The following is a 15,522-nucleotide window of genomic DNA, read 5'->3' on the forward strand; positions in this document are numbered from 1 at the left end:
ACACATTATACCCTTTTACATCATTGTTAGTATAACATGGAAAAAGTTTCTGCTTTCGTTATGTGTTCAGAATTTCTTGTGTTGCATTTCCTGCCATCCTACACTTACACATCTTTGTAAACACTAAACACACATTAAATGTATGTATTCCAATTAACGATATATTATTTACCCTATACAACTCCAGGCACCTCTCTGCCATTGACCACTGACTTTTGCAATTCCTGTCGTTAGGGGGTATTGAACTTCAGTCTGCTTGTGTTGATTGACACATTTACAAAGCAAAAGATGCTGACGAAGAGGTGCAAAGGAATTAAAGGTGGTCTGGGATTACGAGCTTTTTTGTAGGCTTCAGGGATTCTAGTGTTAAGAACAAAGTTTGAGTCAGACTCCAAGCAAAGTTTTATCTTTATAACTACTGATCTAATATCACTGTAATATGCCGATTTCATCACTGTATTGTGAGCATATGGAAAAGAGAAGGAAAAATAAAACGTCCAGCTAGTGACTGCTTCACAGTGTAGTTCTCCCTCCCTACTCCATCAAAAGGGTTAGACAGCACCATGAAATAATTTTTATGTCATTTCTAATCGTGCTTGGTTCACATCTAGCACCCCCCCACCAACGTCATTCCTTACCACATTCCCTGATAAACTATTTCTATAATACACTCTTTAAACTGACAGGTTGCTTTTTTTTATATTTTGGAGTCTAGCAAAAGCTACAAGTGTGCCAATATAACAAAAGCTACTTTAAATCCAAATGCTTCCTTGTTGGTTCTAGTTCTAGTGTGAGAAGGAATTCAGCTCCTGTATAAGTACAGTCTATGCTAGATGGCAGTAGATGTGCAAGTAGATGACCTGTATCATGCTTGTATGCTTTGACTATAAGTTAATCTTTAGACATGTAATGCTGCAGCTGTTTTCACAGAGTTGTTGTACTGTTGTTCAGCAAATAACTTTAAATAACACTAATGTGACAAGCCTAGGGTGCATTCATTATAAAGTGAAGCTTTGCAACAAACACAAGCATTAAGTGGCTTTGCTTCAAAACCATAATAAAAAAAAGAAAAGAAAAATGAGGAGTTTCCATGTATAAAGTTTTCATGTACTTGCATGAAATGGGTCAAAATCACTCTGGTAAGTTGATTGACCTCAACACACTAGTCCCATTATTTGTGAGTGTGCTCTGTGAATAGTTTGTTCTACCCAAAAGCTGTTTCTTTTTTTTTAGCATTATTTATTGCCAGGACTAGCACTGGCTAAATAAGGAACCTTACCAGGAAAAAGCAAGTTAAGGTGATTGGGAAATGTCTGCAAATGATAAAATTTTCTCACAAAGTTAACTGAATGAGTGTTAGCATGCTTTCCACAATATTTAACAATGTCAGACATAATTAGAAATAACAATTGAGATTCTTTTAAAATAGGTTAAGTACTTGACATAAACTTTGATTTGCTTATTTTATTTTACTGTTCAAACTCTGGTCATTTCTGCTTTCACAGCCTTGCTGTTTTACAACCACACTTTGCTATTTTTTCTCATGAATGCAGCTTTCAATCAGCTGAAATAAGTACAAGCTTTTTTGTAATGCTGTATTTGACCTAGCCTTTTCTGAATATATTTTTCAGGATCTGCTGCAGCTGCAGTATGAGGGCGTAGCAGTTATGAAACTCTTTGATCGAGCCACTGTCAATGTCAACTTGCTAATCTTCCTCCTCAACAAAAAGTTTTATGAGAAATGAAGAATGAATATGGAGTTTCAAAGGATTACAGATGCTTGCATGGAGAGCTGCTGGTTCTTGATCAATATCCAGTACTAAATTTGACACAATGTTTCCTTCTGCATGATTTCCCTTTAATATTATTTCTTGCTCTATGCAGTATTTTGGACCAAGGAATCCTACATTGGCCCATTGCTTCCTGGGACCTGACTGGTAGCTGACTGTTGTGGCTGTGATAATATATGTATCAATAGAGAAAATAACCTCATAATTTCAACATCCTAGAGCTTATTTGCCATCTTCAGTTTCATAAATTATAGTATCTGCTGGAATTTATAAGCATCAAACATAAAGGTTTGGAGGCTGTATTATAAGGGGAGAGTGATGGCTGAACTTTAAGCCTCTGTGCACTAACTTTTTTACCATTTCTGATGTAAAGGTCAAAATATTTGGCTTTTAATAAAAGTAAAGCATATTTAATGATTTTGGCTGCCATGTGGGCCACTGGGAGGTTCACAGCATTTCAGTAATGTTCCATTATGATGTGCATTTTTTGGTATTTACATTGTTTTATTCTAATTTTCTGTGACACGTAAGGTATGGGTATTATGAATATCATGTACAGCTTTGCAAATGTGTTAGTCTTTCTTATGTCCTTACTGTTGTCTTGCCTCACTGAAATTCAGCACTATGTTTTACCTTCATTTAATATGTTATACACAAGTGCGTAGGAGAAATGTTTAAAGGTTTAAACGCAAAATTCCATTAATGCCAGACAAAATACAAATGGACATTTTACCCCAGTTTAATGATGTGACTTCTCCATGTTCATTTATTATGCCTAATTTCATCTGTTGGTCATTTGAACCTTCACACTCTTTTTATTGTCCTATTTAAAAGTAGAGTTTTGTAGGCAAAGTAAATATTTTATGTTACTTAAATAAGTCCAAAGTCTAGCCATCTTGTGTTTTTTCTCTTCTGAGTTCACAAATAGCCTCTGATGAAGTTCCATCTTCTGTTACAAGGTAAATCAGATATTCACAGTCTAAATATTGCTATTTTAGCTTTACTCTTTTTTTACCACCATATTATGTTAGCCAAAGCATTGGATTCATTTGTTGCTACTTCATGAGTATTTTAATTTTGCTTGACAGCTACACGCTAGTGTTCCTTAATATATCCAGTTGCTGATGCTTATGTTCAGTCAGTACTTTATTTTCTTGCCTTTTGTGCTTTGTGATGACTCAGTTGCTCTGAGGGTATTGGCACTAGGACAAATAAAGGGACCAAGGACCAGTGTAACAGCAAGAAGAGGCAAATACCAGACATGCACATGTAAAATTATAAAATTTTATCTTGCACAAATGCCAAAAAAGTAATAAATGTAATAATAAAACATTCTTAAGTATTTTTTTTTTCAAAAATTAGTGAACAATCAAGAAAAAATAAAAATAACCATACAATGTTTCTTTCAAAGCCTATATAGGGCTGTGACAATATTAACACTAGAATCCCTGAAGCCTGTATCTGGGTGTGAGGTACCTGGAGTTGTATAGGGTAAATAATATGTCATTAATTTGGAACTCATGAATTTCACGTGTGTTCCATGTCTACAATGATCTATGTAAATGTAGGATGACAGGAAGTGCGTGGCAAGAAATGTTGACCACATAGCTAAAACAAAAACTTTTTTCATGTTATAGTACTAGTAACAAAATGTTGACATGAAGTGTATAATGTGTCAAGACTGAAGTCCAAATATCAAACACTTTCATAAAAGGTACACACATAACAAAACAAGTGCACTTATATTCAAGGATATAACCAAAGAAAAAGAAATCGGGTTAGGGTACGACACTGACGTGGTAAGAACTGCTGACTCCTAATCAAGATGTTGCAGGTTCGATTCCGTGCACGTCCTAGAATTACCGTTTTGAGTAGTTACTATTACAGAATAAAACCATGCATTCATTTGAGTCTGCAACAGCCAGTGTTATGCTTATGGCAGTTGTAAAGGTTACCGATTTTTGTGATTCAGTTTCATTCTCAGTCATGTTCATGCTCCCCTGATCTGACACTGCTGTTTTCAAATAAAGACATACTATAACATAGGTGAACTCAGATGAGGGTGAGGGTCTACATCAGAGAAAGAGAACAGTTGCCCTCCCCGCAAGAAACATCCATTCACGCATAAGAACAATGCAGCTGCACCAGGCATAAAGGCGAAAGATGGCAGTGTTTGGATGCAGCAAGAGGTCAGGTGTCATCTGGCCAGTGAATCTGACACACGCATGTGCTTCCATGAAACTGCAGGGCATGCCGAGCTCACCAAGGTATCATTAAAAGTTCTGTTTGTGATTATGTTTTGTGATGGTCTTTATATGAAAAACATTTGGTACTTACATAACAGCCACATCAAATATTATGTGCCTGTATTTATTTGCTTATATTTCTACAGCATAAAGGCACAAGTAGACTGCAGAGCTTCTTCTGTTTCATCCACATAGGCAAAAAAGTATGTGTGCAATGCTACTTCAGTACATGAATGACTGTAGCTGCAGGTGAAAGCTGTCACACTTTACGCAAGTGTTATGGTTCTGCTTTTATCCAGAAACCATTTCATAAGCTTTATTACCATAGTCATGGAAAGTCTCTCTCCCGTGAGACAACTGGGATCTTTTCCTGAGTAAGGAGTGGCATTGCCCATGTACTTTGCCAGCATGCCTATGTCGATCATACACAGCAAGCTCTGTGGTATTCTTGTGACTTTACGCAGTAGGAACCTTAAGTAAATACTGTATAGGTAGAAAACATTCGATGTGGCTTTTATATAAGTAACCTATAAATGTTTCTCATATAAAGACCAACATAAAACATAATTGGAAACGGAACTTTGCATGATACCTTGGCAAGCTCATCATGCCCTGCTGCTTCATCAAAGGACATGTGTGTGTCAGATTCACTAGCAGGATGACACCCAACCTCTTGCTGCATCCAAATGGTGTCACCATTACGCCTTGTGCAGCTGTGTTGTTCTTATGTGTGAGTTGGTGTTTCTTGCGGGGAAGGCTTCTGTTGCCTTTCTCTGATGTAGAACCCTCATCTTTATTTGAAAACAGCAGTGTCAGATAGGGGGGAGCATGAGCATGTCTGAGAGAATAAACCTGAATATAAAAAAAAAATGCTAACGTTTACAAGTACCATAAATTTACACCAGCTGTTACAGACTCAAATCAAATGTATGTTTTTATTCTATAATAGTAACAATAAGAGCGGCTCACTATTTAAAATGGTAATTCTAGAAACCGCCCAGAAATGAATCAGCGACCATTGATTATGAATCAGTAGTTCTTACCACTGCACCGCCCAAGCGGTCGTGTCAGCGTTATACCCTAACCCGATTCTTTTTCTTTCTTGAATAAAAGAGCACTTGTTTTGTTATGTGTGTACCCTTTGTGAAAGTGTTTATTTGATATTTGGACTTCAGTCTTGACATTTTATACACTTTGTTTCAAAATTTTTTCAATAGTACTATAACATGAAAAAAGTGTATTTTAGGTATGTGTTCAACATTTCTTACATCACATTTCCTATCATCCTACATTTATGTAGATCGTTGTAGACACGGAACATACATGAAATGCATGTGTTCCAAATAACGATATGCTATTTACCCTATTCAATTTCAGACATATCACACACAAAGAGCTTTGAACTGGTAGAACTTATTGCACGAGTTGAGCCGCAGCAGTGTTTAGGTGGGATAGCTTGCTGCTTTTGCTGATCGACATATTTACAAAACAAAAAAGACGCTAATGGAGAGGTGTGAAGGAGCTTAAGGTGACCCGGGATTTTTTTTTTAAGGTTTCAGGGATTCTAGTGTTAAGCAACACCTAATAAAGGATCAGTCTTCACTTTCTGTCTCTACATATACACTGTGATTTTGGCATAATTTTTTACCCAGTTTGCAGTTGCCAACTTGTTTTGTCACTATGAAATTTAGCTCCCTCTGCTATCATTTCACAGTTGCGTTGGGCCATCCTACGATTGGAAGAATTTATGTCATAAATTTCAGTCTGCTGTATTGTAATGCTGCAGTGGGCTGGCACCCTGCCCAGGATTTGTTTCCTGCCTTGCGCCCCATGTCGGCTGGGATTGGCTCCAGCAGACCCCTGTGACCCTGTGGTTAGGATATAGCTAGTTAGATAATAGATGGATGGAGGTGTTGTAATGTGAGCTGTCTCACGAGCCAATTTTGTGATGTTACTATAATCTGTTCCTTGTAGAGTCGCAGTCAAGAGCAGCTGATGGAACGGTCCTTACAGGTGACACTGCAGTTGTGTCCCACTGGGCTGGCAACTTTGAGCAACTGTTTAAAGCTGATCTTCTGGCTAGAATGCTGGATATCTCTGCGTACACGGTTCTTGAGACTGATCCTCCAATTAGCGGTGAACCACCCAAACTGATTGCACAGGTGATGAACCAGTAGCAGGTACGGAAGGCTGCAGGGATCTGTGGTCTCTGGGGTGAACTTCTCCAGGCAGGTGGTAAGGCTGTTGTCCTGGCATTGCAAGCAATCTTTTCTTCCATTTGTGAGACTGGCATCATCAACCCAACTGAATGGAATACGGGACTTGTCGTCCCTATCTAGAAAGGGAAGAGTGATCGCCTGGATTGGGGCAACTACAGGGGGATAACATTGCTCTCAGTATCGGGTAAGGCCCTTGCTAGGCTCGTCCTCAGTAGGGTTCATGATCAGTTGCTCACCTACCAGAGTCTGGTTTTACGCCTAAGAAGTCTACCATTGACTACATCCTGGCACTGCGAGAGCGGAAACATGAATTTGAGCAGGGTTTCTTTGTAGCCTTTGTCAATTTTCGTAAAGCTTTCAATTTAGTTGATCGAACTGCCCTGTGGGACATCCTGAGACTTCCCAGGATCAAACCCTGTAAAGGTTGCCGAATATCATGGCTAGCCTGTACACTGGTGCTGTGTGTGTTTTTGCAGAGTGGAGGCAGAACCTCTGTGTTTTTCCCAATTGATTCTGGGGGTTCATCAGGGGTGTGTTCATGCTTCTGCTCTGTTCAGTGCTTACATGTACTGGGTGTTGGCAAGGTCATGGGGTCCAGTGGGTGTAGGGCATCTGTTGGCAAAGAAACATTCACCGATCTCGACTTTGCTAACGTTACTGTGATATCTGCGGAGTCGATAGAGGCTCTGATCAGGGTTCTCAAGAGAATGAGCAAGGAGTCTGAATGTCTGGGCTTGCAAGTGCCTTGGATAAAAACAAAGATCCAGGCCTTTAATAACCTCTTAGGCACAACCATCAGCGGTGTCTGCAGAGACAGTGTTGACCTTGTCAAGAGGTTTACTTACCTCAGCAGTAACATTCATATCTCTGGTAACTCTTCCTCTGAAGTAAGTAGATGGATTGGTAAAGTTTGGGTCATATGTTCGCTGCTAAGGGGTGTGTGGCGCTCCTGATATCTATGCAAAATGATGAAGGTCCAAGTCTTTACAGTCCTGATGCTTCCTGTCCTGGCTGTGAGACATGGGTGATATCCAATGACCTGAGACTACGAGTGGACTCCTTTAGTACTGTGTCTCTTTGGAGAATCCTTGGGTACCACTGGTTTGACTTGATGTTGAATGAGCAGTTGCTCATGAAGCCCCGAATGTGGCACATTGCCCACATTGTAAGGGAGCTTCAGTTACAGCACTATGACTACGTGGTGCAATGCCCAGAGGGTGATCCAGCTTGCAGGATCCTCTTTGTTGAGCACACAAGTGGCTGAACCAGGCCAAGGGGACACCAGGCTGAAGCAAATAGAGGGTAATTTCTGAAGGATGGGACAAGACCTCACTTCTGCCTTTTAGTTGCCAACCAGGATCCTGAACTGTTTTTTCATGTGGAGGGTGTGGCAACATGCTGTGCCAGTGCATACTCCCCAACCTGACTTTGCCATAAAATCTCATTTTACATCAATGATGTAGTGTATTATACATTGGGCATAGCTGTTGTGATGCTCATTTTCATATTTTTTTTGTCAAAAATCTAAATGTCTTGTAGCAACACATGTACAGCTGAATGGCTAATGACAAAATAATTTTGGAAGAACCTGAAATAAACTCACACGCATCAGTGAATTACATAGATTATGTACCTCTAATTCTTGCTGTAAGAAAAACCGGCCATATTGTCTGTGCCGCAGCCATACACATGCCCAGTTGCACCTTTCTCTTTTCTTTGTACTTTCAAAGTGCAGTACAGCAAGAGTTGACCTTTTGTTCACATTTTGAGAAGCCCGTTGTGATCATGCTTTTTTAATTAAATGGTTTAAGCTCTCCATCAGGGCTATGTACACATTTAGTCTGTGCATCCACGTCGTGGCATGCTAATCGGACCAACAAGGTTTGTACAATTTGAGCACATAGATTGGTGACCCTACCATGCAGTGAAAATAGTTGTTTGACCACATTTTCAGTGTTTGCCCCTTCATATCACTGAAGGTCTTGCCTCAGCTTACTACTGAAAATGAACCCTTCTGACTGACCTTGGTGACTTACGCCAAGGATGCACAGCACAATTCTGGCATGATTTTAAGCCTGATTTTCAGTAACCAACTTTTCTTATATATCTATATATAAATTCTTTGAGTCTGTCTATATTTCAGCTTCATTTTCTGTCAGTATGAGAGAAGTTTCAATGTCCAATCGCATCTTACAATTGAAACAACTTCTGTCATGTCAGAAATTTCATTTGGCTATCTTTTAGTCCCTTGGGTTGATTTTCAGATGTCCCTATCAAATTTGATGCTCCTCGAACCGCCACCTTATCGTGGTGGAGGGGTTTGCGTGTACCAATGATCCTAGGAGCTCTGTTGTCCGGAGCTTTATGCCTCTGGTAGGGCCACCCAAGGCAAACTGGTCCTAGGTGAGGGATGAGACAAAGAGCGGTTTGAGAAAACCTCCTATGAAGAATAAAAAATTTGGACGACGTTTTCCCTTGCCTGGATGCAGTCGCCAGGCCTGGAGGTGGGGCTAGATGGCAAGTGCCTGGTGGCCAGGCCTGCACCCGTGGGGCTCAGCTGAGCACAGCCCGAAGAGGCAACGTGGGTCCCCCTTCCCATGGGCACACCACCTATGGGAGGGGCCAAGGAGGTCGGGTGCAGTGGGAGTTGGGTAGTGGCCGAAGGCGGGGACCTTGGCAGTTCGATCCTCGGCTACAGAAGCTGGCTCTTGGGACATGGAATGTCACCTCTCTGAACAGAAAGGAGCCTGAGCTAGTGCGCAAGGTCGAGAGGTTCCAGCTACATATAGTCGGGCTCACCTTGACGTACAGCTTGGACTCTGGAACCAATCTCCTTGAGAGGGGCTGAACTCTCTACAACTCTGGAGTTGCCCCCGGTGAGAGGCGCCGAGTGGGTGTGGACATACTTATTACCCCCCGACTTGAAGCCTGTTCATTGGGATTTACCCCGGTGGACGAGAGGGTAGCCTTCGGGGTTTGTGTCTTAACTGTTGTTTGTGCGTATGCGTCAAACAGCAGTCTGGAGTACCCACCCTTTTTTGAGGCTGCTAAAGGGCATACCTTCTGGGGACTCCCTCATACTGCTAGGAGACTTCAATGCTTACATGGGCAACAACAGCGAGACCTGGAAAAGTGTGATTGGGAGGAATGCCCCACCCCCCACCCCGATCCGAACCTGAGCAGTGTTTTGTTTTTGGACTTTTGTGCTCATCACAGATTGTCCATAACGAACACCATGTTCAAGCATAGGGGTGTTCATATGTGCACTTGGCAACAGGACACTCTAAGCCTCAGTTCGATGATTGACTTTGTGGTCGGTCATGTCATTGGACTTGCGGCCACATGTTCCGTACCTCCATTGTTGAGGTGGCTGACCGGAGCTGTGGTTGGTGCCTGTCGTGGCAGCAATCCCGGAACCCGTTGACAGACACCAGCGGTGAGGGATGCTGTCAAGCTGAAGAAGGAGTCCTACGGGACCCTTTTGTCCTGTGGGACTCTGGAGGCAGCTAATAGGTACCAGCAGGCCAAGCGGAATGCGGCTTTGGTGGTTGCTGAGGCAAAAACCCGGAATGGGAGGAGTTGGGGGAGGCCATGGAGAACGACTTTCAGATGGCATCGAGGAGATTCTGGTCTAGCATCTCAGGAGGGGGAAGCAGTGCAATGTCAACACTGTATATGGTGGGGATGGTGCGCTGCTGACCTCTACTCGGGACATTGTGGGTCGGTGGGGGAGTACTTCAAAGACAACCTCAATCCTACTAACATGCCTTCTAATTAGGAAGCAGAGCCTGGGGACTCTGAGATGGGCTCCCCCATCTCTGGGACTGAGGTCACCGAGGTGGTGAAAAACTCCATGGTTGCAGGGCCCCGGGGGTAGATGAGATGGTTGACACGCCTCTGCAACATTGCATGGATATCGGGGACAGTGCCTCTGGATTGGAAGACCAGGGTGGTGGTCCTCCTCCTTAAGAAGGGTGACTGGAGGGCGTGTTCCCACTACAGAGGGATCACACTCCTCAGCCTCCCTCTATTCAGTTGTCCTGGAGAAGAGGGTCCGTTGGATAGTCCAACCTCGGATTCAGGAGGAACAGTGGACCAGCTCTACACCCTTAGCAAGGTCCTGGAGGGTGCATGGGAGTTTGCCCAAGCAGTCTACAAGTGTTTTGTGGACTTGGAAAAGGCGTTCAACTGTGTCCCTTGGGGAATTATGTGGGGGCTGCTCCGGAAGTATGGGGTACCGGACTCCTGATAAGGGCTGTTCAGTTCCTGTACAACCAGTGTCAGAGCTTGGTCTGCATTGCCAGCAGTAAGTTGAACCCATTTCCAGTGAGAGTTGGACTCCGCCATGGTTGCCTTTTGTCACCAATTCTGTTAATAACTTTTATGGACAGAATTTCTACGCGCAGCCAGGGTGTTGAGGGGTCCAGTTTGGTGAACTAAGGATTGGATCTCTGCTTTTTGCAGATGATGATGTCCTGTTTGCTTCATCAGGCCATGATCTTCAGCTTTCTCTGGATCGGTTCGCAGCTGAGTGTGAAGCGGCTAGGATGGGAATCGGCACCTCCAAATCGGAGACCATGGTCCTCAGCCGGAAAAGGGTGGAGTGCCCACTCAGGGTTGCAAGCAAGATCCTGCCCCAAGTGGAGGAGTTCAAGTATCTCTGGGTCTTGTTCACGAGTGAAGGAAGAATGGAGCGTGAGATCGACAGGCAAATCGGTGCGGCGTCCACAGTGATGCGGGCACTGCATCGGTCTGTCGTGGTGAAAAAGAACCTGAGCCGTAAGGCAAACCTCTCAATTTACCAGTCAATCTACGTTCCTACCCTCACCTATGGTCATGAGCTATGGATAGTGACCGAAAGAACGAGATCGCGAATACAAGCGGCTGAAATGAATTTCCTCCGCAGGGTGTCTGGACTTTCCTTTAAAGATAGGATGAGAAGCTCAGTCATCCGGGAGGGGCTCAGAGTAGAGCTGTTGCTCCTCCGCATCGAGAGGAGTCAGATGAGGTGGCTCGGGCATCTGATCAGGCTGCCTCCCTGGTGAGGTGTTCCGGGCACGTCCAACAGGGAGGAGGTCTCGGGGAGGACCCAGGACACGCTGGAGGGTCTATGTCTCTCGGCTGGCCTGGGACCACCTCTGGATTCCCCCGGAAGAGCTGGAAGAATTGGCCGGGGAGAGGGAAGTCTGGGCATCTCTGCTCAAGCTGCTGCCCCCACGACACAACCTCGGATAAGTGGAAGAGGATGGATGGGTGGACTATCAAATTTCCAGAAAATTATTGTGCACCAACAAAAGTACACTGTGCATTGGGTTTTGCAGTTGGCATGCTCATTTTTTTTGTTTTTTGATTTCCTGTAAAATGGACAGAGTGTATTTTCCAACTATCTGCGTGTCCAGTCGTGCCTTTTTGTTCAGTGATTGTGTAGTGTATACTAAAAAAGAAAAACTTTGTGACAAAATTTTTTTCATTGCCTGTGCATCTAATAAGCTCTTAAGGTGCAAACTGGCTGTTAAAAGTTGTATCTTGTATTTTTCATCTTCATCATTTTCACTTTGGCTTTTCTTTTTTTGGGCCTCTGCCATTAAATTGAGCTCATATCTAAGAAAAAAAAAATGTAGATTTTCAAAGAACACTTGAATGGAAGCCAGTGTTGCCAACAAATATGCATAATGTTAACATCTTTTCAAACTGACAAGTTCAAACAAGAGAAATAATAATCTTCCAATATGTTAGTAGAAGCACTTTACGCAATAAATTGGGCACATTGTTACTAATATTTTGAACTTTAGAAGGATCCACACAATTGTTTACAGTGATCCCTCCTCGATCGCGGGGGTTGCGTTCCAGAACCCCCCTGTGAAAGGTGAAAATCCGTGAAGTAGAAACCATATGTTTGTATGGTTATTTTTATATATTTTAAGCCCTTATAAAATCTCCCACACTCTTATAAACATTTTCCACACAGTTATACAACATAATTCCTTTTAATTCTTTTAGATATTAGGCAAGATTTGTTGAAATTATGTATGTAAACACATCGAGCATCTCCGATATCATATATGTTACAGACATTACGATAGACAGGCCACCAGCAATAAATACGTACAATGCAAGAAAAATTGTATAAAGTAAATGTGTGTACAGTGACACTAAACGTACGTACATGTACTAAGTACTGTAAGTAGAAAATTAATTATGGTTACTCACCAACAATGACACGACGACTTGTCCGATAACGATGAGTTCAGTTTTACTGCACAACAAAGGAGAGCGTTACAGCTCTTCTAATGGAGCCTCTTCAAGCGACTGTGTAGCAACGCCGTTGTTCTTCTTCTGGCAGTCTTCAATATAAATCCCTAAAGCAGATTCCATCCGGGCTACCGCCTTATTACATCCACTTACAACTCGATTTGTGCCCTGGCTGAAGGACACTGCGGCCGCAGATCTTATATTCTTTTCCTCCTTTTTAAATAAAAAGAATCATGGACTGATTAATGGCGTCCTACGGCGGTGTAGGTGTTCCCTTCCTTCAGCATGTCCAAAACTTTTACCTTTTCGGCAATCGTTAAAATCTTCCGTTGGCGCTTGGGCACGGCCCCTGAAGCAGTAGCAGGAGCAGATCGTTTTGGAGCTATAATGAAGGGCTTGACTACGCACAAAGATAAACACAAAAGAGCACAAAGTTAACTCTTTACACAGCGAAACACGTTGATGCTGAATGAGCGAGACGAGACTTTCTGGTCAACGCAGCAGAATTGAATTCGGCGCTGCATCACTGAGCCATTCAGCACACAGGAACTTAACTGCGTGCTCTGATTGGGTAGCTTCTCCGCCATCCGCCAATAGCATCCCTTGTATGAAATCAACTGGGCAAACCAAATGAGGAAGCATGTAAACTAAATTAAAAGAGCCATTGTCTGCAAAATCTGCGAAGCAGCAAAAAATCAGCGTTATGTATTTAGATATGCTTACATATAAAATCCGCAGTAGAGTACAGCCGCGAAAGTCGAAGCGCGATATAGTGAGGGATTACCGTAGAGCTTATCTCAATGCCCAGTGATGTATAACCACCACAACCTTCCTTTTCACCAAGAATGCAGTAAGAGCCTCTGTCCTTGTAATAACTAAATGTCCACAGTTAACGCTTCTCCAAATCTGAGGGTAGGTTTAGAGATGACCAGTTGAAGCTTTGCAGTCCTGAATTACGAAATGAGAGTTATTATAGACACTCTCCAGAAGACTTAGCACTGACAAATAGCTGGACATGTCTAGCTATGGTGTATTTGGCACTTTGTGTTTTTGTTCAGCTGTTAGCTACCTGTGTCCTGAAGTTTTGTGCTAGTCATCTCCTTAAAGGATATTCACACACATTCTACCATTTTAGTATGTTTATTAGTAGCTCCATGCCTTTTGTCACATTTCACTGCTACATAAATCTTACCTACGGGCATATGTATGATGGCTTGCTCCATATTTTTATTCCTAACTAGTAATTTGCCAGCAGCCTTTAAGCCACTGCTTGACTTTACCCAGTTAAAGCGTTCTTTGTGAATTATGTAAATGTTCAAATGCCTCAAGCGCCTTTCACATGAGACAACAACATTCTAAGTGAGAATTTCCTGTTATGTTTCTAGACCTCCAGCCCATGCACAAATAAAACATTTCAGTATAAGGTCTGCCTTCTGTTTGTTCTTTGTTCTTTATATTAATAAACAAATGGCTGAAATTGATGCAGTTTGAACAAACCAGTTAATTAGCCTGCACTCTTCTCAGATTTTTTTTTCTCCTTTATTTTTCAGATCAAGGGCTACATGCTGGTCAGTGTTGGTTAACAAAACTTTTAAAAACAATGTAATTACATTGCTCATTACTTACAAAAAAACAACTAAATCTGATATATAACGTTTTGTTATAAAGTGTAATGTGTTGCAAATGTTGTGATACTTTCTTGTTTTGTATGAAAAAAATGCACATTCACTGTCCACACAATTCAAAAGGGAACACAACTTAACCATCAATCACCACCATCCAAGCTAATGTATAAATGCCATCACAAAATACTGTGGGAGCAAAGCCGCTCACGTTCAATTATGAAATTGTGTCAAATTTTTGAAATGCATCGCATGCAGGACCAAGAACGATGAAGCAGACAAAACAGACATTGCCGGAACGTATTTGTTTGAGGCGCTCATTACGTAGATATGAACCTGTTTTTTTAAAACCGCCCCCAAAGATGCACGCTACGTATGAACACTGGCCACTGTATTGCCTGATCACATTGTTTTAACATAAATACATCAAATAGTTGGATTAAAGCTCAACTGATGCTTTCTAAATGTTTCTGGGTTGCACACAGCACACTCCTTTCATTTTGGCTGTGTGATTGAACCCTGCAAAGGTCTGTGCCAGCCACTGTGTCTTGCTTTACATCTAGTAATGCTTTGATAATCACTAGCTTCCAGTGATCATAAACTGAACAGATTAAATTTACTGCTCAGTACATGCAGGATACTCACCCTTGAGCATAGGAAAGGTGCTATATAAATAAAATGTATATTGGAACTAACGGGGCACAAGGAAAGCCAGAAAACAAAAGTCTTAGTTGTGTTTTGAAATGTGTCTTAGGATTACACACTCATTGTAAAATAGTTTACACGCATGTCATTTCTGAACAACAAAAACACAAATATTATGAGATTCGGCCATTTTTAAAGAAAATCAGCTTTGTGCACTAAATCAGCACTTGTAGTCTCCTGCAGTGGCCTTTCTTACCCCAATGGTGTGGTTTCCTCTTGAAAGATAAAGTCACAGTAAACTTTCTGTGCCTTGTGGTTGGTTTTATTTTGGTTTACTTTTTCTTTTTTATGATAGAACTTAATCGAAAAATAAAACATCTCCTTACCTTGAGAAAAATAGACTTGGGAATAACGATATTCCCATATTTCTGATACTATTTTGTTGTCACAAATATGCATCCTGAAACATGGAAGGCTTGTTTTCTTTTTTCAAAACTCAAAGAGGACGTATTTGTTCAAAGGTTTAAGGCTTTCATTTTCCAGTTGTGCTTCGGGCTCCATTTCTTCCATTTTAAAACGGCAGTGCTGGCAAGATGTTTTTTAAAAAATATAGATAAAATTCAGGACTTTAGCAAGTGCATTTATGCAATATAATTTAGTGAGAAAGTAAACTGCAAGCTTTACCTTTAGCAGTATTAGCCCCCAAAGCCTGGACTGACTTTACCACCATATATTAAACCCTTTCTTG

At 41.8% G+C, this 15,522-nt stretch overlaps 1 protein-coding gene across 1 annotated transcript in view; it reads left to right on the forward strand.

Moving 5' to 3' along the window:
• Positions 1-2,675, forward strand: part of iqgap1 (IQ motif containing GTPase activating protein 1) — a 303,340-nt gene extending 300,665 nt beyond the window's left edge. The window contains exon 38 of the mRNA XM_039773388.1: positions 1,632-2,675. Coding sequence (XP_039629322.1) covers positions 1,632-1,745 — 114 coding nt within the window. The 3' untranslated portion in view covers positions 1,746-2,675. The remainder of the gene's footprint in view (positions 1-1,631) is intronic.
• The last annotated feature ends 12,847 nt before the right edge of the window (positions 2,676-15,522 follow it).

This window comes from Polypterus senegalus, chromosome 12 (assembly GCF_016835505.1).
Source record: "Polypterus senegalus isolate Bchr_013 chromosome 12, ASM1683550v1, whole genome shotgun sequence".
In the NCBI taxonomy this organism is placed as follows: Eukaryota; Metazoa; Chordata; class Cladistia; order Polypteriformes; family Polypteridae; genus Polypterus; species Polypterus senegalus.